The sequence below is a fragment of the Juglans regia genome, chromosome 4 (assembly GCF_001411555.2).
Source record: "Juglans regia cultivar Chandler chromosome 4, Walnut 2.0, whole genome shotgun sequence".
Taxonomy (NCBI): Eukaryota; Viridiplantae; Streptophyta; class Magnoliopsida; order Fagales; family Juglandaceae; genus Juglans; species Juglans regia.
The window spans coordinates 10474337-10499021 of NC_049904.1; the positions used below are offsets into that span (position 1 = coordinate 10474337).

The 24685-nt window shown below is 38.3% G+C and overlaps 1 protein-coding gene across 2 annotated transcripts; it reads right to left on the bottom strand.

The window, feature by feature from the left end:
* Positions 1-4703: 4703 nt before the first annotated feature.
* LOC108992601 (protein GrpE) lies at positions 4704-11883 on the bottom strand. 2 transcript variants are annotated; one of them, XM_018967198.2, is made up of 4 exons: positions 11510-11883; positions 6262-6780; positions 5461-5610; positions 5095-5193 (listed from the first exon to the last, which is right to left on the bottom strand). In XM_018967198.2, the coding sequence occupies exons 1-3, from the start codon at positions 11798-11800 to the stop codon at positions 5506-5508; spliced, it is 915 nt and encodes a 304-aa protein (XP_018822743.1). In that variant the 5' UTR covers positions 11801-11883; the 3' UTR covers positions 5095-5193; positions 5461-5505. The 2 variants fall into 2 exon arrangements, with proteins under 2 accessions (XP_018822742.1, XP_018822743.1); XM_018967197.2 differs by lacking the exon at positions 5461-5610 and having other exon boundaries at positions 4704-5193.
* Positions 11884-24685: the final 12802 nt, after the last annotated feature.

Consider the following 24685-nt stretch of genomic DNA (forward strand, 5'->3'; position numbering starts at 1 on the left):
ACCCTGCCATAGTAAAAAGAAACGAGCTGCCTCTGAGCAAGACTAAAACTATGAAGGAAAGAGTGGTTAATGGGGCATTATTGCCTAGTGAAGGCAAAAGTGAAGGAGTGGGGGTGTTGATATAGAAAGTAAAGTTTGTGTTGGAAGTGCATGTCCTAACGCTAGCGGGTTGACATGGTGATGGGAGTTCAATGGCTCAGGGAGTTAGGGCCAATCATTCAGAATTTCAAAGAGCTGTCAATGAAGTTTTCCTATGGGGGAAGGTCAGTTGAATTGAGAGGAATTGTTTCCGCTCAACTTATAGAGGAATGATCTCTACATAAGGGCAATAAGCTGGAAAAGAGGGGCATATTACTGCAACTATTACAAAGGGTAGAATACTATGAAGTAAAAGCTGTAGAGGAACCAGCAGCTGCAATACAACACATTTTGGAGGCTTATGAGGATGTCTTTGGCGAACCCAAGGGATTGCCCCCTCCAAGGGCTAAGAATCATGCCATTAACTTGGTCCCCGGAGTAAAACCCATTTCTATTCGCCCTTATAGATATCCAGATTTTCAGAAAGATGAAATAGAAAAGATTGTGAATGAACTTTTGGCTTCGGGAGTCATTCAGCCCAGTCAAAGTCTTTTTCGTCCTTGGTATTATTGGTAAGAAATGCGGATGGCACATGGAGACTTTGTGTGGATTACCATGGACTAAATAAGGTAACTATTAAGGATAAAATTTCCTATACCGGTAGTGGAAGAGTTAATGGATGAACGACATGGGGCCACCATATTTTCAAAATTGGATCTAAGGTTCAGATATCATCAAATTCGGGTTAAACCAGAAGACGTGCAAAAGACAATCATCTGCACTCATGAAGGACGCTATGAATTCTTGGTGATGCCCTTTGGGCTAACCAATGCCCTTTCCACTTTTCAAAGCCTCATGAACAAGATTTTCAGGCCCTATCTACAAAGGTTTATTTTGGTGTTTATATATATACATATATATTATGATATCTTAGTGTACATTAGGTCTGAAAAGGAGCATGGGGAGCATCTTAAACTGGCATTGGAGGTATTGAGACTGCTCCAACTCTATGCCAAAAGGAGTAAGTGCAAATTTGGAAGCAAAGATGTGGTCTACCTAGGCCACATAATTTTTGCCCAGGGGTACAAGCCGACCCAAAGAAGCTGTAGGCCATGCAGGATTGGCCTTTCCCGAAATCCCTTATAAAACTTTGAGGGGATTCTTGGAGCTAATGGGATATTACCGAAGGTTCATTAAAGGGTATGGGGGCATTGTTGCCCCACTTACAAAGATGTTAAAGAAGGACATGTTTAAGTGGACTGAGGATTCCTGAGAAGCTTTTATGAAGTTCAAAGAGGCAGTAACCCAACCCCCAGTCTTGGCCCTACCTAATTTTTCTCTGCCCTTCATTATTGAGTGTGATGCCTCGGGGGTGTCTATTGGGGCAAGAAGGGAGACCCCTAGCTTTTTTTCAGCCAAGTCCTTAAGGGGAGGACTAAGACTATGTCCACTTATGAGAAGGAATTTTTTGCGTTGGTCTCAGCGATGCAAAAGTGGAGGTCTTACCTCCTTGGACAACTCTTTGTAATCAAAACAGATCAACAAAACTTAAAATATTTACTGGATCAAAATGTAGGTACCTCAGTTCAGCAAAAATGTCTCATTAAATTGTTGGGATATGATTTTGTGGTTGAGTATAAGAAGGGGCATAAAACAGGGTGGCGGATGCACTATCTAGAAGGGACAATGAAGAAGAATATTCGATGTCTCTAATATCTTTTCCTTCTATGGATTGGTTGGAGGAATTGAATGCTATTTACAGCGGTGATGAGCAGGTGTAGGCTTTAGGTTGTGTTTGGATGTTTAGCTGAGTTGAGTTGAGTTGAGTTTTTTATGAATAGTAGTGAGTTGAGATGGTATATTGAGTTTTGTTGGGTCCACCTAAGATGAGTTTAGATATATTTATGGGAAGTTATAAAATATATGGGTCCCACTATCACTCTTCACCTGACATATTATGTTACAACTGACACAGCCTGTAATAAAAAACTTGTAAGAAAAATGAAGCTGACGTAGATGCTTGCTGACCACTTGTTCTATACATATATCCTTTTTAATTATAACTTTTTTTTTATTTAAAAATGAGTCAAAATGTACAATGAGAATAGTGAAATGTCTCTTTCAAATCCTTGAAACTAGGTTTGTCAATTGTGGGGCCCTCAGATGAGTTTAAAATTGGAGTGCATTCAGTCTGCATAAAATGTTTGTTTAGATGTTGAGGGTAGTTAAAAAATAAACTCAGCTCAGATGATCTCATCATCCAAATGAGCCCTAAGTGTCACAATTCAAGGATCAGAAATTGGGCCCTGAGTACCTTATGAATGGGGATATGTTGCTCTACAAAAACAGGCTCTATATTCCTAACCATGAGGATTTCAAAATTAGGAAGCTGGAACTCTTACACAGCAGCCCTTGGGGTGGCCATGTGGGCTATGATAAGACTATTCATAAGGTTAGGAGAGAGTTTTTCTGGCCTAGTTTGAAGAATGATGTAAAACTGTTCATCAGAAACTGTGACACTTGCTAAAGGGTTAAAATTGATAATACCCTCCCTAGAGGTCTTTTACAACCCCTGCTCATACCTAACAAGCCTTGGACACACATCACGATGGACTTTGTGGAGGGTCTCCCAAACTCAAACGGGTTCAATAGCCTTTGGGTTGTACAGGCTAACTAACTACAGCCACTTTACCCCTCTCAAGCATCCCTACACAGCTAGGATGGTGGCTGAGTTATTCCTAAGGCACATCTTTAAGCATCATGGTTTACCCCTATCAATTGTTTCGGACCGTGACAACACTTTCACAAGTAAATTTTGGCAGGATATGTTTACTTTACAAGGGATACAGTTGAATATGAGCAGGTGTACCATCCACAAACAAATGGGCAAACTGAGTCAGTCAACAAGACCCTTGAGAACTATCTCAGGTGTTTCACAAGTGATCGCCGCCCTAAAGAAGTTTCCCAGTGGATTCCCCTCTCTGAGTGGTGGTACAATACCATTCAGCACCTGTCCACTAAACTGACTCCCTTCGAGGCCTTGTATGGGTAAACCCCCCCCCCCCCCCCCCCAAAAAAAAAAAAAAAACCAAGGATGCTCAGTTATGTGTCTGACACAGCTTGCTTGGAGACAATGGAGGCATCACTCAAGACAAGGGACCAAATATTAGTGCTGCTAAAGTACAATCTATAGCGAGCCCAAGAGAGGATGATGAGGTACTCAAATCTAAGGAGAAAAGAGCAAGTCTTCGAGGTCAGTGACTGGGTCTACTTGAGACTCCAGCCATACAGGCAAAGCTCCGTAGAGCAGCGAAGAAATGTGAAACTGTCACTTAGGTATTTCGGGCCTATCAAATCTTACAAAGGGTTGGTACAATTGCATACAAACTAGATCTACCTCCTACTACATGGATCCACCACACTTTTCACATTTCACAACTCAAAAAGAAATTGGGTTTGAGAGTTACCGTGGTTCCCTCGCTGCCACCCGTACATCAATCTGGAGTACTGAAACCAGAGCCCGAAATGATCCGAAACCGTCGTCTAGTGAAGCTCCATAATCGGCCGAAGGTGGAGGTTTTGGTTCGTTGGCAAGGACAAGGTGATGAGGAGGCCACTGGGGAGGAATTTTCAAAGTTAAAGGAAGCTTATCCTCACCTTGCGGGCAAGGTGTTTTGAGGGGGAGGGAATTGTAACACCTTGTCCAACAGCCATACGAGGCATAATAGAAATGAGTTCATGCGAAAAGTAAGGGTGAAGAAGGGATTCTGACTTCTAAGTTCTGAAGTGAAGACTTATTGGAAGTGTACTTGATGTTTGGAGATTGGAGTTAACAAGGGTTGGGCCGATCGTGGGCTATAGAGAAGAGCTAATTTATCTTTAACTTTAAATTCCTGTTGTTATTTGCTTTAATTAAAACTTGTATGAACATTGGGCTTCAACCCGTAGTCACTATTGTTGTTATTTGCTTTAATTAAAACTTGTATGAATATTGGGCTTCGACCCGTAGTCACTATTAAGTCTAGCATTAAGTCCAGTTATGTTCCTGTTAGTAAAAGCCCACGAAGGCTTTCGTATGTAAGGGCCACCTGCTGTTCATAAAGGGTTTATACAAAAAGTATGAGAAAATTCTATCTTTTCCCTCTCAACTATTTCACTAGATGCACTCACCCTCAAAGTTAGATCTATACTTTATTAAAATATATTACAAACTGTAGCAAAATTTAATGTGCTCAACTAAAATTTCATCGATTGTTTATAGCACAATGTACCTACTTTTCTCTGTTACTAGCAATATATGTGCTGCAAATGGGGTTAAGATTGACTAATGTTTTAGTTGCCAAAGAAACCTTCAACCGAATTGCTTTTCATGATGCTCAACGACATTCAGGCTTACACCATGTATACCTCTTATCAACTTATATAGCTTCCAATGTTTAGTGAAAGATAACATTACTCATTAGTAGTATCCTCAATGTTTTAATAAAGGGAACTTGTTAAAGACATGTTTGGTCCACAGAGAATTATAAAAAATTATTTTACAAACTGACCTAATTTGATGTTGCAGGTTACATCTATATTACAATAAAACATCTATATTACAATAAAAGAGTTAAATTTGACAGTTACCTTAAACCACGTTAATTCCTTAAATTTTTTGTTTTTATAATTCTTTTTGTAGAACTAATATTCTTTAACTTCAATTCAAATCCAATATCCATCAGAACTCTGACCAATAAAAGGCGCACTCACCGCGTACGTTCCCCCAGCAACCTCCAGCTTTTACAAAATTGGTCTTACAAACGAAACCAGATACAAACGAAACCAAAGCAAATATAAAAACTCCAGCTTTTACAAAACTGAATCGAGGATGCGAGTTTGGCAGTTTCAAGTAGAATCCGATTCTGTAGTAGTGCCCTCCTCAGTGCTTTCCAATGTATCATGCCCTTCCGACGACTCTACTAGTTCAGACTTTGCAGGCCCTGGACCAGCTGATACCTTTACCATTGATGGCCGCAAGAGTCTATCATCCAGCCTGAAGCCCCGGCGAAACTCGTCGATAATGATGCCTTCTTCATACTCATTGGAATCCTCCCGCATAATTGCTTCGTGCAGCTTAAAAACATAAAAAAACAAAAACAAAAACAGAAAAAAAAAAAAAAACAAAAAACAAAAAGAATATGATGAAAACTGTCCAAATATTTATATTCTAATAGAATGAAGGGTATTTTGACAAAGACGTCCTCCAAAATTCAACATCTAAAGACAGCAAGTGTTTTACAATCTACCAAGGAATGTAATGCTATAAAAGGAATTGAATGCGCAATAGAGACAAACACAAAGTTGCATGTATGTTGGGCATATTTGATATAAATCACTTACATAAACTCTCCAAGTTGGCTCGAATCAATCAAGACCAGGTTTCGGTCAAAAGCGTATCCAGGTGTTCTTGAAACCTGAACAGACTTGATCAAGTATTCGAAAAAGTTCATCAAGTACATGATTGGATTTCGAGCCAACTTGGAAGCTTACCTGCATCAAGCTAGCAATCAGAAGGGACAACCATTATCCTATGCTTGTTGGTAAATAGGGTTCTGATTTCATGTATGCATTTAGTGATCATCAGGAAATATCTTAAACTTTTTGAACATTGAACAGGAAGATTGCCTCTACTTAAGTAAAAATATCTAACCTACATTATCAGATTAAGCATCTTCGCTATTGTTTATCCAACAATGTATCTTCTCCTCAACACCTATTCTTACTGTTGATAATTCCCTTTATTAGCTAAACCAAGAAAACAACAGCATAAGTGATGGGGTTAAGTACAAACTTAGTCCATCAGGCTTGTCTTAAAGTAAAATTCTTCCTTGTGATTTTCAATTGAGATTTTTAATTGTGATTTTTTAAAACAATCAAGTGAGTCCCTTGACAATAAAATATCAAAAAACTTAAAAACCAAAAAAATGAAAATGTCATGGGGCTGATATGACGTGTTTAACAATTTGCTAACAGAATCTGACACGGGGACAAATTTGATTGTTTCTAAAACCAATTTGACTTTATTGCAAACCATGTAAATCAATTTTGTCTGTAACTCTAAATGATATTAGGAAGGACGTTGTAGTTGGGCTAATATAACTCTCACTTTTATACTAGCAGTGATAGAGCTAAATAACTCACCAATGGATCAAAGGGGTTTCCAACTGTCTCGACTGGAACTACACCAAGTGAGCTTAGTATCTCTACGAACTGCTTATATATGCTTTGATAGCTATTGTTGATCTTCTCTTCCTCCTCAGTCTCTACCTTAATCTGGGCTTTAGCTCTCTCAAAATTATCCAATACTGGCAACAAGCTCTCCACGACTTCCCCCTGAGCATTTGTTAACGTTGAAAGCCTCTCCCTCTCTGTTCTTTTCCTGAAATTGTCAAAGTCTGCACTAATCCTAAGGACTCGACTCTTCTCTGCTGACAGTTCGTCAGACAAAGAAGCTAATTTCCTTTCAAGACCAATTTTCTCTTCCTCAATGGATTTTAAGAAAGATTCTATTTCAGCAACTCTGGATTGATCATTGCTTGATAAAGCTTCTTTATATGATTGGAGTGATAATAGAATAGCTGAAGTAGGTACTTCCTCAGCACCAGGAGCATCATCATCACTCATACCATCTTCAATGCCAACAGCACCATCCAGAATGTCCTGTAGACAAGATCTATTAGCCAGACCAATAAGGATATAAGAATTAATCACAAACCGTTCAGACATTTTGGATCACAGATATTTGTGCTCATACCAAAACACTAAGAAACCAATGAATCCAAGTATTATCCTCGCAAAGTTATATCTACCCTCCGTACCAAATAAATCATTTTACTTGTGAAAAACCATATAAATCATTTTGTATATTTGTATTGGTCAAAGCGCAGGCTAATAACTTTGTGTTTAGATTCAATAAATATTGTTAAATTCTTGCTATAATAGAGTGAAGCAGCAGGAAAAACCAATATATCAGTCATGCCTTCAGAAAATCATGCTAATAGTATTGAGGAAGTGTACCCCAGTAAGTTTTAAGTAAAAAAAAAAATTGACAAGTAGTTTGAATAAGAAAAAAATAACAGTAGCACTAAAGAAAATACAGTATTTAATCCAAATTTTTGCCCAAAATGTGTAAAACCTTGAAAGAGCCTGAAAAAGGAGTAAATAATGGATGTAATCAGGCATCAAGCCGCAAGTATCATTGCAAAAAGAATCAATGCAATGGAGAATTACCAACGTACAATGACACACCTTCACTCCTGTTTAAAAACCCCTCTCATACATGTAAGGATACTCAAGGAAGTCAACTACTAAACTTCCAACAAAATGTGTCAGCTAAATGAATCTACATAAATTAACGGGCATGGGCTATATGCGTAGTTTTTCTGCATTTTACTATTTTTAATATGGAATAATTCTTTATTGAAAAGCAAAGGTGCAACTCAAGTACATAAGAAGTATATAAGAGAGACACCTGTTTAGAAGAAGGCAAAAATAAAGGAAAACCATGTGAATTTAACCCATTAAAGTCTATATAGAAGCAGTCAAAGAGAAAAAGGGTATTGATAGAAAAACATTTGAGCTCCGCCAACGTAGTTTTGCAGTCCTAAAAGATTTAATTTATTCCTTTCTTCCAAATGCATCAAATGAGGCAAGTGGGAAAATTATTTACACTGCTGCTATTTGTGGGCTGCAGCCTAATCCAATCTGAGGATAAAATAGATCCACAACTCTTCTGGACATGTCCTACGCCAATCCAACCTGATTGATGAAGCCACTCCACGTTGCACTTTCAGTCCCATAATGAAGTAGAAAATGATCAATGGGATACCCACTCCTATTACACATACAACACCAATCAATCAACATAATGTCTCTTCCTTAAATTCATCGTAAGAATCTTCCCTAAAGAGGGCATCTAAGCAAAGAACACAGCTCTTGAGATAACCTTTGTCTGCCAAATATTCTTCCAAGGAAATGGGTCATTATCTTGAGGAATAAAGGAAAAGAATGAAACTGAACATTCCTCTTTCAGATGGGGCCCAAAGAATCTTGTCTTCGCCTTCTCTTCTCTTCTTATTATAGTAGAATCCAACAGAGTAAAAAACTCACTAAAGGCATCCACCTCACAATCTTCAGCCACTCTGATGAAGCTAATATTACAATGAAGAGAATCACCATAAATATCCAAATTGTCCGCTACTGAAACATCATTGGTACCAGCAACACCATAGACATCCAAGAAAACTTCCTTGAGCGTCTTATCAGCTCACCACAGTCATGACATAATCCGATCCTGGATCTCCGACCTCAAATATGATATTGATAGAAAACTTCACCAAATCTTTCCCACCCTATGAGGTCCACAGATCTCATTTGAACACCACCCCTCCCCACAAGCATCCATAATTAAGTTCCGCTACTGCTCTCCACAAGGCCTCTCTCTCATTCTTTTGAAGCCAAAGCCACTTCCCCAATAATGCAAAGTTAAATCTGAGCATATTCTAAACTCCATATCCACCCTCAGAAATCAGAGAACATATCTTGGCCCATCTAACAGCCCAACTCACCAAGTGATGTTTACCTTTTCCCCTAAACCCCACGAAGGAAGTTATAACAACCCAAGGAAAGCTTAGCCGCATTTTCACTATAACCCTAAAAACAGCGAGTCTATTTGAAGCTTCCCTAGCATTATTTTTAACCCGTAGTTTCACCCAATATATAGTTAATTCAGGACTTAGCACCCATGATTACATTCATAGCTTGCTCACGCTATGTGGGTTATTTATATTCCCAATGAGAGACTATAGTGTTACAAACTCCATCTCTTAAATTCCTGAAGTCCCTATTAGGGCCATGTCATGCAGTGCTCCAGTTTCAAATGACTAGTAGCCTCACAAGGCAGCTCATATACAATATATGACGACAAAGGAAAGAACTAGCCTCATCTGCGTTATAACCCAAAAAAAGAACAGTAAAGACCCAATGAAAGCCCAAGCCAGATCTAGACTCATACTCCAAAATGACTGGTCAATGTTACAATTAGGAGTTTCTTGAAATCATTATAAAGGGCAAGAAATCTTCGTTCCCAAGCAATTTGGGATCCCATTCACCATTTTCCTATACTCAATCTAGGGTAATTCAAGGAATTACAATCTGCTCTTAAATTCCCAACGTCCTCGTTGGGCCATTCCATTGTTGCTGGGACAACTCAAGTTTACACTTCTAGTTTAAGATTGGTTCTTATACCATATGTAACAACCCAAGTAAAGTTTAAGCCACATTTGAACCCATACTCCAAAAGGACTAGTCAATATTATAAATTGGAGTTTCATGAAATCATTATAAAGGTTAAGAACTTCTCATTCTCAAGCAATATGTGATTACATTCACCATCTTCCTATACTCAATCAGGGGTATTACAAGACTAGTCAATTTGAAGCTTCCCAAGAATCACTTATAAAGTCTAGTTTCACCTGGTAAGTAGCCAATGTGGGAATTAGCACCCATAACTTCCTTTTTAGCATACTCTATGCATGTTATTCATAGAGTATAATCATTTATATTCCCGATGTGCAGTTAGCCACACTAGAAAGGAGTGGGAAAAGGGACATGAAATACGTAGGCAAGTTTGAAAAGTTCTTATAATCAATGTATCATCCTACCATATTTGGACAAATATATCCACTTCCAACTAGCCAACGGATACTTTAATTCTACCATTTTAAGACCGTATTATATATCATAGCTTGAGTTAATCACATCATTCTCTAATTATTATATCCCTATCATATTGGCCTCTCTTAACCTTTTTTGTTTTATTAGTAAGTTACCCACATGGTAAATCTTGGACACAACCAGACAAACTATCCTGATGTTTTTCCTCCTTTAACATGAATCAAATGAATCTTTCTTGCTTGCACATGAATCAACCTTCAATGCACGTAATCAACCACTTTAGCCAACATTCCCTCGCGCTTTTCTCCAATCCATATATATGTTGGGCCTTTCTATGCAGGCTTGGTTTATTCCAATTAGAAGCTAGTTTAGTTTATTAGTCAAGTCGTATTCCTACAGAAAAGGTAAGACCCTAAAGTCCATAAAAACTTAGTGCTTGATTTATGAAAGGTTTAAGTGCCTAGACTGCTTTTACTTCTCTCATCTTTCTAGGGTACTGTTAACATGTTGTTCAGAGCTCTAGGCACGTTCAATTTCAGACCTCTTTTCACTTTGCTGCAATTTCAAAACAAACTCCTAAAGATCTACGCATAGTCCCTAACAATTAGCCTTCAAAGAGCCCTTCAAACATAACTCTAAAACCTACTGCTGAGAACCATGCAACTTATATTAGTTTCTGTTTCAAAGAAACCTGCAAACAAATTATTATAAAAACTCCGAGATTATGAGCCAGCAACTTTCCAAAATCTGAATGAATGTAGACACCAACCAAATCAAGTCACAAATTAATCTTCAATGAAATTAAGTAATATAGAGGAGAATGTAACATAAACTTGACCTCTTCTGGTGAAGGAATAACTTGTCATACCTCCCTCGTATAATATTTCAATAATCCAATATTTGAAAGAAGTTTTTGTTCAAAGTTCCTCCAACCTTATCTCTAATTTTCAACTGGACTATTCTCCTAAAACAGAAAATCTGCACAACGCGATTCTTAAGCTTCTTTTCGATCAGATGAAATGAAAGGAATATGAAATTTTTGTTTGGAGAAAAAAGACCAATACTGTTCCCCAATATTCTTTTGATAATTAAGGGTGGCTCCAAACTAATAACTTATTGTGTTCTCATATATAGAAAGGATCCACATCTCTCTCTACGTGTCTCCTCACTTGAGCACACCAAAGTCCCTTGTAAAGGCAGCGTATTTAAATAGGATTGCAATACTACTGATTTTCCTTCTCTTATAGACTTGTACCAAAAATGCTATCAAGAGTTTGTCTAATTTAATTAAGAAAAATTTTAAGTCTTATTCAATCCCTTAAGTCACGTTCAAATTCAATGCCATATCCAAGCAATGAAATCTATTTAAACTCAAGTTACATATGGAACTTGGGAATCTTGTATGAAAGTTGAAAGATTGATTGGCTGTTGAGAAATCCTAGATATTATTGAATTTTCATAGCAGAAGTTACATCACCATCCTTTGATACTAAAGTCCGATTTGCTCATTCAGAATTCACCCATTACGGCTAACCAAACGTACAATACAATAATATCCAAATACAATTACGCAATCAAGCGAGCAAACCAAACCTCTAAGGAGTCAAAATTTTACTTTCTTTTTTCTAATCCACAAAAAATTTCTCAACTCCAAACGGAGCCACAAACAAAACCAATCAGATTCTCTCACAAAATATTAGAACCACTCTCTTACCTCGACTTGCTGAGGTTCTTCAACTTCCTCTTGGGACTCCTCAACTTGCTGAGGTTCTTGAACCTTCCCTTGGTTCTCAGTGGTCTCAGTTTCTCCAGAGGAAGCAAAAGGCACGAACTTCACGAACAGGGGGGAGGGTAGGTGGGAGAACGGGAGAGAGCTTAAACCAGAGTGTTTGACTGCATTATGTCTGAAGGACGCGCAGAAGGCTTTTGGGGTCTTGTATATGGTGGTGCTTGGGCGTGTCGGGAGAAGTGCACGAATGGTCGGAGTGTTCAGGATGGTGGCCATAGGTGAAGCTCGATAGAGAGGTAGAGAGATAAGGGAGGTGCAAAATTGCAAGGGAAACAAAGTGATTATTTTGCTCGGCTTTGTAACCCACGTAACTGTACGACCAATACTAAATACAGTATCTAAAAAATTAAAAAAATAATATTAAATACAGTCCTAAATTATATAAACATAATATATATTTTTTTTAAAAACGATTAGTCTATTATAAAAAAAATTAATTTTTTGATTTGAATCTTATATTTACTCACTCTTTTTAAAAAGAGTGCATGACATTTTACATTTTATAACTACAAATATCATTTCTCTTATTATTATAATCATCTTAGTAAAAATAATATGTCTAAAATATTCTTCTTAAAACTTAAACAGTTAATTATTATTCAGGTCCTCAAGATTATCTTTTGAAATTTTTCATATTAGTAATTATGTTTTAACTAGTTTTGAACAAGTTCTTAGGCCCACTTTGGAAAAGCAGTTGGTCTCATTTCATTTCATCTCAACATTCAAACATTACTTAAACACATACTTTTCAATTTCTCTTTCATATTTTTTTCAATTAATCATTATAAATTTTTCAAACTTTCATAAAAAATATAAAAATAATTCAATTTTTTCAAATTTCAATACAAAATTATATTAAAAAATTATATTATAACAATAGTTTAATTTTATAATATTTTTATTTAACTTTTTCTCTCTAATTTTCTAAAATCTAATAAAAGTTTTAACTCAAACTATTTCATTACTGGGAATGACATTTACCAACCCAACTAGGCCAACTCGGCTACCTTCCTCAAAAGCCCACTTGACCCATAGACGGCCCACCTCAGCTAGCCTGGTAAGAGAGAACCCAGACACTACCCATGACATACATGCCAAGAGGATGAAGGGAAAGGGACACACGTTGCCAAGATGTGTTGTGGCCAGCACGGTCGGTAGGAGGCTACGCAAAACTAAATGCCCAAAGGTGGCCATAAGCAACCACCTCAACAGGCAATACGTCTCTTTCAGAGATCCTGAGGGTGGGCACACATTCTCCCCTTGCTAAAGAGAACAGGCGTGTGAAGAGACACACCGACAATCAGTACGGCAATGCGATGCCTGAAGCAGCAAGTAGTCGCCCTACCGCTAGTGTGGCATCCAATATGATGTGCGGATAAAGCACTAACAACGAGCAGAGACCACTTTAGTCAAACCCACCTCTAGGCACAGTTAAGGGAACTTCCTTCTCCTTCATTTTCATTAAAGTCTCGCTCCAAACGATACTCTGATTCCCCACTAACTTAGGTATTAGAGGTGTGCCTCGCCACCCCAAGCCCCCATTCTTGAAACATCTTGCAAGTCAACAAGACTCTCCCGAAGAAGTTGCCCAGGGTACGAAACACGTCGTCAACAATGGCATCGTCTATGGGATAATCTAGAATAATGTGTCATTCGTATGCCAGCAGCAACGCATTCACAGACCACCCATAAGCAAGAATAATCGTCAAGGAGATTGGGAGCAAGGCTTGTTGAGATGGAGGACATGATAAAGAAACTGACAACAAAAGTGGGTAGACTTCGACAAGAAAACGAAGACCTGATGAGAGCAAACGAAGAGCTAATGGAAGATGCCGAACTGAGCCAAAACGAGCATGCCTAGTCACGAAGTGCCACGAAAGTAGAGGCGGTAGAGGAAGAGAGAAGGTAGATGCATCACGAGTTGCGTGATCTCATGGATAATGTACGATGGATCCATAGATCCCTTCGAGCACCTGGAAACTTTTAAGGCCCACATGACCCTTCACTAGTTTTCGGGAGAGATTGCCTGCCAAGCTTTCCAGCTAACACTTAAGGGTGCGGCAAGCAGGGAGTTCAGGGCGCTGCCCCAAGGGTCCATCGATGGGTTTGGGGAGCTCCCATCTATTCTTGACACAGTTCATGACGAGTAGAAAGAGAAAATCACCATGGCGGCCCTCCTGGGTGGCATCTAGCCGTGAAACCCGTTCATAGTGGAGCTGGTCAGAAAGACCCCCACGACATTGAGGGAGTTCATGGACCGCGCAACCCATTCATCAACGCGAAGGACACCCTGCGGGCCCTAACGGCCCTAAGGAAGATCGAACTAGAGCAGGCCAGCAGGAAAGCCAACGGATTTTCCTAGGGCTACTCCCGACAAACCAAAAAAGACCCAGACAAACACCAGACGAGTAGAGAACGTGTTGGCCAGGGCGTCAGGCCTAAGACGGGCTCACATTAGCCTAACCTTACAGGAGGAATGCACGTCAGTCATGCGGGAAGCCGCCCAACAGGGCCAAAGGGACCAGCGGTTCTGCACATACCACCAGACGAACTAGCACCCAACCGAGGACTGCTACACCTTGAAGAGGAGGATGGAGGAGTTGGAGCACCTACTCACTCAACGTCTCACGAGGGACTAGCGCCCAACTAAACAAGGAAATGGGTGTGCAAGGTAGCAGCTGAGTGAAAGTCCCAAGAAGTGCAGAACTGTGAGAGAGAGAGGCACCTCGAAACCCACATCGATAGGCCTCAGCTCGCCAAAACAGCCCTCTAGGAGAGATACACAATATAGCGGCGACCCCACCTTGTCAGGGCAAAAGGCCCACGCCCAAAGAGCTCGATATGATGAGGTATTTACAACTAAAAAACCCCCGACCAAGCAGAGGAGGTGCTCATAGAATGCAATAATCACATTTGGCGAGTAAGACGATGAAGGGGTGCCCTACTCCCATGATGACACTTTGGTGGTGACTATCCTGGTTGCCAACTTTACAACCCAAAGGATTTTAATTGGTAACGGCAGCTCAGCCGACATCTTATTTTGGGACACGTTCACCAAAATGGGGATTGATCCCAATCCCCTAGGCCTGGCCCCCATGTCACTAAAGGAATTTATGGGGGATGTGGTCCAGCCGGTCAGAACTAGCACCTTATCGATTTGGGCCGAGAAGGCCCCTAGGACCTTTATGACGATGATCAACTTCCTAGTTGTAAAAGCCCTATCGCGATACTAGGGTGACCCACGTTGAACAATCTGAAGGCGATAACGTCAACTTATCAACCGAAGATTAAATTCCTCACAAAGGTTGGAGTTGGCAAAGTCAAGGGAGAACAAGTGCTTGCTCAGAAATGTTATGTACAAGAGCTAAAGTATGGAGGAAAGAAGGTGCGGGCACTGGAGGAACAAGCCTACAACGTAGAGCCCCCGCCCCTGCCACCGCCTATCTTGGCTGACCGTGATGAAGAGATCAGGGACGGGCAAAGCCTCTGACAAGTAAAGCCAAATGAGCCATTATAACTCATTCCTGTAGATCCTGCACAGCCTGAACACACAATGAGAATCGGGACTAGGATGAGACCTGAGATAAGGCGATCCATAAAACAACTCCTTCTTGAACATCGTGATATGTTCTCATGAAGTCATGATGAGATGCCAGGAAATGAAAACATGATCATTGATCATCATCTTTGTGTGGAACCCGAGACTAAAAAAGTCTGGCAAAAATACACGAGTTTCGGCACTGAAAAATATGCCACCATAGCCAAGGAAGTTGACCGCCTCCTCGTGGCGGGATTTTTTCGAGAGGCACACTATCCTGAATGGCTATCTAATGTTTTGCTAGTGAAAAAGTTGAATGGAAGATAGAGGATGTGTGTTAACTTTACTGACATAAACAAGGCATGCCGATAGCTTCCCACTACCCTGCATTGACTTGATTGTTGGCTCCACAGTAGGCCATCGCTTGCTCAGCTTCATGAATGCGTATTTGAGGTACAACCAAATTCGAATGAACCCCAACGACGAGGAGAAGACTTCATTCATCATGGATCGAGGACTCTACTGTTACCAAGCTGGTCATATCAACAGTTGGGGCAACATATCAGCAGCTGGTCAATCAAATGTTCAAAAGTCAAATAGGCAGCAATATGGAGGTGTATGTGGATGACTTGCTAGCCTAGAGCAAAGAGCCTGAGCACTACTTAGTTGACTTACAGGAGGCCTTCGCGGTCTTGCGTTAGTATAAAAGGAAGCTTAACTCATTGAAGTGCGCCTTCGGAGTGGAGTTGAGAAGGTTCATACGATTCGTGGTCTCCGAACGCGGAGTCAAAGCCAAGCCAGAGAAGGTCAAGGCCATCATGAACATGCTTCCGCCATGAAACATCAATGAAGTGCAAAAGTTGGTCGAGCGAGTGGCCACCCTCAATTGATTCATCTCCCGTTCGACAGATAAGTGCTTGCCATTCTTCAAGGTCTTGAGAAAAGTGCAAAACCAAAATGCTGAATGTGACCAGGTGTTCAACGAGTTGAAAGAATATCTTGCCCACCCGCCGCTTCTCACAACAAGGGCCCCCCTCTCGGCCCCCAAAGTCCTGCTAGAAGCCCCACACTCAATGAGGGGTCTTTGTTTGCTACCCTCGACCGTAGTTGGGCTGGGCAGTCTCTTTTCCCTTGGGAAGTGGAAGACTCCCTCAGAAAGTGCCGACCCAAAACATAAGACCAATCCGGTGAAACGAGATATCAGAAAATGTTGGCTTCAACTAACATGGCGTCCGTCCAACCGTCATTGGGATGGTCCCTCGCCCAAGCTTGAACGGTCGCCAACTGGGCCTCTTCCCGCTTGGATAGGGTGATGGAGATATCAATGTCATTCTGGATGATATCCCAAATGGCGCAGACTAGGAATTCCTGATGAACGGTTCCTCTTTGGGATATTCCCAACCCGAGCTCGACATGAAGAAGAAATGCCTGGTCCAATCCTTGATGTGGGAAAAGCGCTTCTCCAGATTGGCGATCCACTTCTTACATCGCGCACAAAAACTGCACAAGTTGCTGTCAAGACGCAACACCACGTGGACGGAGAGAAATTCCAGTGCCCAGCGCCATGCGGTAAATCACGCAACACAAAACTAAGACCCGCCAGGTGTTTGGGTGAAGTTGAGCAGGGGCCAAGCGAAGATAATCCAAAACATCCCTGATGGGAAGACATAAGGGCAGTCGCAATTCATTGGCGAACATCAGAGGAAAGAGGGTGACCTTCGCTGCCAGGGCGTCTAAACCAACCGGCTGCCACACGAGGTCCTGGAGCCTCCAAGACCACTGAATCAAGGAAGTCCTAGGTCCCCCTTAGTGGATGGAGGTCGGTAGGAGGAGCCACCGAGGCCTAGTCCTGACCTTCGAAAAATGACGAGCTCCCTCCAATCGCTAGTTGCGTCGAACCCTCAGGTTCCCCAAAAGGGCTTTCTGAACAAGCGGAGCAAGACTTCTTAGAGGTAGAGAACGAAGCATTCTTAGAGGCCATCTACGGAAGAGAGATGGGTATGGAGAGCGATTGAAGCAACCGACAACAAAAGGGGAGAGTGGCAAAAGTTTGGAAAAGACAAGGGTTAAAGAGCACTCATGTAGAAAGCCAAAGGAAGTTAAAAATGGCAAGGGTACGGGGGATTAAATAGAGGCTTGTGACTGTTGGGCTGCCCAACGCATGGAAAGGACAAAAGCCGCCAGAAGGGAAGCATCGGGGGCAGGTTCTGAGATGTTGACTGCACATGATGATGAGAAATCAATCTGTTGCGTGGTCCCAAGCACGAAAGGGAGAAGCCTGCATGCGTGACACAATCCCTGACCGACAGTGGAAGAGGAGCTACCACATGGCGCCCCAAGCGTAGGGGAGGGACGACCGACATGCGCTGAGAACGTGGCCCACCCATGCTGCTTGAATGGAGTGCATGACCTGCACTGTCAACAATAGATGAAGCATAACACCTTGTTAGCAGCATAAGTGGTACAATCACACGACACCTCATGCGCACAGGAAACTGCATCGCAAGTAAGGCCCACCCACATCACCCAAGCGAAATGGGGAGTGCACGACATGAATTCACCCCACGAGTGTGGTGGGAATTCATGGGGTAACTGGGAGGGATATTTACCAACCCTTCCAGGCCGACTCGCCTCCCTTCCTCAAGGCCCTACTTGACCCATGGATAGCCCACCTCGGCCAGCCTGGGAAGAGAGAACACGGGCTCGACCCACGACGTACATGCCAGGAGAATGAATGGAAAGGAGCACGCGTCACCTGGATGTGATGTGGCCAGCACGGCCGACAGTAGGCCACACCACACTAAACATCCAAAGGTGGCCACAAGCAGCCACCTCGGCAAGCAGTATGTCTCTTTCAAAGATCCTGAGGGTGGACTCATCTTCTCCCCCTGCTATAGGGAACAAGCGTGTGAAGACACACCCATGATTTGTAGGCAACGCGACGCCTGAAGTAGCAGGGTGACTCTACCACTAGTGTGACATCTAATACGACATGTAGATAAAGCACTGACAACAAGCAGGGACCACTTCAATCGATGTATATATAAATCCACCTCCAGGCATGGGTAATGGGACTGACTTCTTCTTCATTTTCATTAAAGCAATTTTCCCTCTAGACCATCCAAATGAGATGCCTTTAGTCTTATTGTCATTTTTCAAATGGGTCCTGCATCATAACTCCGTCAATCTACTACTGACGGAAAAAGCTAACATATCAAATATGTCTTGTGCCAAATACATATATATTACAAACATATAAAAAAATAGAAAAGATTTTCAATTTTTAAAAATACATAAAATTAAAAAATATATGTATGCTTACGTTTTAAATAATGATTAAATTAGTTAAAGTTATTAGAAAAAACTCATAAAAAATAAAAGAAACATTTCCATAAGTTCTAAAACACAAATCTAAAAAGGGCAAACCTGCAACCAGATGTGGTGTGAAGGTTAAGTTTACACCCTCCAACCAGAGTGGATAGGGGTGGCAATATATTTCACGATCCTGAATCCGATATAAATACGATACAAAATAAGAGGGTTTGAGTTTAATATAAATAAGTTTGAATCGAAATGAGCTGACTCAATAAGACACGATTAATAAACGGGTCAATTACATATCAACACATATAACACAAATAAATTCTATTTTCAAGTTTTATAAATATTTAGTTTTATATGCCTTTTTTTTATTGCTAGGATGTAATATTAATATTAGTATTTGACTATTTAATATCTCACACTATTAAACTTTTTTGTTAATATGTAAATTTCTTTTATGAAAATATTAATTTTCTTATAAATTATTAGTTTGATATTTATAATTTTTTTATGAATAGTTTCGATATTGATAATAAAATATTTTATCATGAATCCAGTAGTAATTGTGAATGATTTATATAGTTATCCTTACATTATATATGAAATATATTAATTGGGTTAAAAAATAATGACAATGCTAGGGATTCCGCCGGAAGCTCCCACTCCCTTTTTTTTTTTTAGTTTTTTTTTCCATAGTGTTTAAGAAAGTGTTGTTTAATAATATTGTGAATTTTCTTCTTTTTAAAAAAAATATTTAAAAGTGTTAAACAAATATGTGAAAAAAATTAAGTTTTTGTTTTTTTTTTTTTAGAATGTAAAACTTGTTTTCAATTTTTATTAATACAATTAAGGACCTAGTTTGGATAGCAAAAACCTTTCATCTCATATCATTCCATTTTATTTCAATATCTAAATACCACAAACACAAACATTTTTCAATTTCAAATCTTCAACTTTTTCATCTAATCATTACAACTTTCCCAACTTTCAAACAAAATACAAGAAACAATTCAACTTTGTCAAAACTCCAAAACAAAAATTATATTAAAAAATTATATTCTAACAATATATTAACTTTATAATATTTTTATTCAACATTTTCTTTCTCGATTTCCAAAACTCTATAAAACATCTTAACCCAAATCATTTCAGTACTATTCACAGATCATCTTATCTAATCTCACTATCCAAAAGAGGCTTAGGGGGGAGGTTTGGATACAAAAAGCCCCTTATCTCATCTCATCTCATCATTACAATTTTTTCAAAATTCAAAACAAAATACTATAAACAATTCAATATTTTTAAATTCGAAAACAATAATAATATTAAAAAATTATATTCTAACAATATTTTATTCACCCCGACTTTGGGACTCACACCTAAATTTGTTTTACGAGAGGTTTGGATAGTGAGTTGAAATGAGATAAAAATTGAATAAAATATTCTAACAATATTTTTTTTAATATTATTATTTTGAGATTTGAAAAACTTAAATTGTTTATTATATTTTGTGTTAAAATTTGAAAAATTTGTAATGATTAGATGAGTTGAGATGAATTAAAATACCTTTTGTATCCAAACCGAGTGATTTTGTCCAAAAAAGTATGTTGATGCACCATTTGAACATAGCTACCTAGACTTAGGTTACGTTTGGATGTCGAGCTGAACAAAGATGTTAAGTTTTTTTTATAAATAGTTGTGAGTTGAGATTGTAAAATCTGTTTTCAATTTTTATTAATACAATTGACTAAGACTTAGTTTGGATAGCAAAAACCTTTCATCTCATCTCATGCCATTTTATTTCAATATCTAAATACCACAAACACAAACAATTTTCAATTTCAAATCTTCAATTTTTTCATCTAATCATTATTACAACTTTCCCAACTTTCAAACAAAATACAAGAAACAATTCAACTTTGTCAAAATTTCAAAACAAAATTAATATTAAAAAATTATATTCTAACAATATATTAACTTTATAATATTTTTATTCAACATTTTCTTTCTCGATTCCCAAAACTCTATAAAACATCTTAACTCAAACTATTTACTACTATTTATAGATCATCTTATATAATCTCACTATTCAAAAGAGGCGGGGAGGTTTGGATACAAAAAGCCTCTTATCTCATCCAATCTCATCATTAAAATTTTTCCAAAATTTAAAACAAAATACAATAAATAATTCAACATTTTTAAATTCGAAAACAATAATAATATCAAAAAATTATATTCTAACAATATTTTATTCAACTTTTATCTCATTCCAACTCATTATCCAAACCTCCCCGACTTTGAGACTCACATCTAAATTTGTTTTACGAGAGGTTTGAATAGTGAGTTGAAATGAGATAAAATTTGAATAAAATATTATTAGAATATTATTTTTTAATATTATTATTATTTTGAGATTTGAAAAACTTAAATTGTTTATTATATTTTTTGTTAAAATTTAGAAACGTTGTAATAATTAGATAAGTTGAGATGAATTAAAATACCTTTTGTATCCAAACCGAGTGATTTTGTCCAAAAAAGTATGTTGATGCACCATTTGAACATAGCTACCTAGACTTAGGTTGTGTTTGGATGTCAAGTTGAATAGAGATGAGTTGAGTTTTTTTGTGAATAGTTGTGAGTTGAGATTGTGGTGTGAGTTTTGTGGGGGCCCACTTAAGATGAGTTTGGATATATTTATGGAAAATTAAAAAAGGTATGTGTCTCACTAATAATTTGGAAGTTATTGTAACGATTGAATAGTTAATTTATTAAATCTTTTAGTAATAATTAACAAAAATCAAATATAAATTCCCTCCATGCATGTAAAAAATAATTTCCCACTATTTTTGTATGCAAATTTTTTCTTATTCAAAATTTATAAAAAAATTAAAAAAATTATTTTAATTTTAACCTAGCCGTGGAAGAGAGTAATAATAGAGAGAGAGAGAGAGAGAGAGAGAGAGGTGTTTCTATCATCATAGAAGGAAAAACAAGAGAAAGAATATCTGGAGGTTTGTCAATGACAAGTTCCATCATGGAACAGTGTAAGCCTGGCTGATTTATGATAAGCTAAAATGAGTTTGCATGTTTGAATGTTAAGATAAGTCTAAAACAGAATCCAACTGAGATGAGCTAAGCTCATTCAAGGATCCAAATGAACCTTAAAACTTGAAAGTCAATTCATCAAAATCGCATTCGATAGACACGATTGGTTGATCAAAGATTACATTGATCGAGCATGGTTGAATTTAAGGGGATCTTGTTGACCAAAATGAACCATACAATGAACATTAGGTAAATCCTTTGACAACCCATTTAGCTATATCTAAAGAGTCATAATGGACGATTACTTGATCCATATTCAAAACGATAATCAACCACCTATCAAATCTATTTTGGTAGAATATTTAATGCAAAACATGTTTGAAAGATTAGTCAAAATGTGAGGACAAAATTTCAATCTTTTGTTTCAAAAGCATGGTCTATTGATCTTTGACTGATAGCTATGAATTATGATAGATCAACGAGTACTGATATATTCGAACACATGGTGGACGTGTGGTCCTTTTTTTTAAATCCCATACTATTTCTCATTAAAATATTTTTTAACAAGTTTTTTATTTTATAAAATAATCTTGGTTTTGTTTTGGGACTTTTGTGAAGTCCACTAATGATTAGCTATTTTTTAAGAGGGAATGAAAAAAGTATCTAGTTTAAAACATGCTAGTATTAAAAGAAGTTGAAGGAATTGAAATGCTTTTTAATTGATAATGATCATAGCTCGACGTTTTTTACTCTCTTTAACTTCCTAATTTTGCACTTTTATTTCTTTGATGCTTTTGTTATAAACCTAAGCTTTAAAGGGTAAATAGTAAGTACACGGTTACATATTAAAGATAGAGATCCCCTAATTTGTTTTTTTTTTTTTTTTTTTTACCAAACTCTATAGTAAGAGAAAAGATAGATACATGAAATGAGTCTCATTAATGATGCAGAAATTTATACTAAGGGGATTGAGCAGATACTTTTTCTACTGTGTAGAACAGTATGATAAAAAAAACTTAAAATAAAAATAAAATAATTTTAATACAATGCATGTATCATAAAAGGTGTATATGTGAAAAGTCGTAAATATATGTTAAGAACAATATCATTTTTTTTTTTTTTTTTTTTGAAGAAACAACATTTCATTGATAGACTGTTTTACAAGAGAGAGTGAATACATAGAGGAGGATCCTCCATATCCACTATGCAGTCTAGTGTAGACACAGCATTCTTGCCTAAAGTATGAGCGAGTACATTAGCATCTCGATATATATGCTTAGTTTTACAAGTTTCAAAACAAGTGATGCTAACTCTGATTTCAGACATGATCGAACCAAAATAAGTGTCATCTTCCAGTTGTTGTTGAGCTGCCTCTACTACTCTTTTTGAGTCGCCTTCTAGAACAACCTTCCTCATTCCCAGATCAATACCAAACTTACCTGATGTGAGAGCTGCAATTGCTTCTGTTAGTGATGGATCAGGAGATAATACCTAGTTCTTCCTCATGCTAGCCATAAAATTACCATGTTCATCTCTCTCACCGTTATCCCAATCCCTATCTTGCAATGCTGCTTGTCAATTCCCACATCCCAATTGATTTTACAAAAACCTGGTGGAGGTGGCATCCATGTGGAATCACTTGTGTTATACCTTGGTGGCTGACTGGATACCCTGTGTATAGGTGAAACTAAATCTTGTAACATCTGTTGGTTCTTGTGTATCACTAAGTTAGGATCAATAAGAATGTTTTTGAAAACATATTGATTTCTTCTCCACCACAAGCAGTCAAAGAAGTGTTGCTTAAATCAGTTTTCCAAGCAATTCCTACCTCCTCTATGGAGGTTTTCAAATTACTTAAATGATTGCTTCAAGAACTTAATAAACTGATGAAAGGATACTTAAGGGGTCAGATTAATCAAGAAAGGAAGCTCAGCTGGGTTAATTGGCATCAAATGGGAAAGTCAAAAGCTGAAAGGGCATTGGGGTTTAGAGACTACAAAAACTTTAATCTTGCTTTCTTAGCAAAACAAGGTTGGAGGATTCTTAAAAGCCCCAATTCTTTAGTAGCTACTGCGTTAAAACATAAATACTTTTTCAATACTAGTTTCTTCAATGCCAAGTTGGGAAGCAACCCATCGTATATTTGGAGAAGTATCCTATCAGCTAGGCCATTGTTACAAGAAGGGACCTCATGGAGAATAGGGAATAGAAAGTCAGTAAGAATATGGCTGGATAAATGGCTACCACAACCTACTTCATTCAAACCTCAAACTGGTTTTAACATCTTGGTGCTAGAAGCAAAAGTTGAGGTTCTTATTGATGAAGAAACAATGACCTGGAATCTTAATCTAATCAAAGCAACATTCTCAAAGCAGGAAGCTGATCTTATAAGACAGATTCCCCTTACAAGCTGTAACAAACAAGACACTCTAAGATGGAGAAGCACAGCTAATGGAATCTTCATAGTGAGGAGTGCATATTATCTTCAGGGAGAAATTCAAGAAAGGCGAAAGGGTCAATGTTCTCAAAGACCTCAAACTCAAGCAGACTGGACCAGAATTTGGAAGCTACCTATCCCACCAGCAACCAAGAATTTGATGTGGAGAGCATGCCTCAATATTTTATCCACTAAGGCTAATCTGTACAAGAAGAAAATATTGGAATGGTTCCCGTGTATTCAGATTTATAAAGAGAAGATTATGATCAGAGTTACAAACTGCTATTGTATTTACAGTGATGTCTTGATACAAGTTGAGGCAGTGGGAGTTGGCACAAACTCTATCTAGCCTTTCTTTGGTGAATGCAGCTCCCTCTCTATTATTAGCCCATGTATATTTAGGACCTCTGTATCCCAAGTCACTCAATGCATTGTGCTGTAGAACTTGTCTAAATGATTCCATCTGAGAATAAGTTCTTGAGGCTCCCCCAACTTTCTCATTTTGTTGTAGAATTTCATTGAAGTCACCCATGCATAGCCAAGGTTTGTTATCATCTGGTTTTAACATCCTTAGCAATTGCCAACTTCCTTCTCTTAGTGCAGTGTTGGGATTTCCATAGAAACCAGTGAGGAGCCAACTTTTTCCTTTGTCTGGATCAGTAACAGTTACAGAAATATGAAAATTGGTATAAGAGTCCAATTCTATATTTACATTAGAACTCCACAAAAGTGCAAGGCCTCCACTGAAACCTCTGCTATC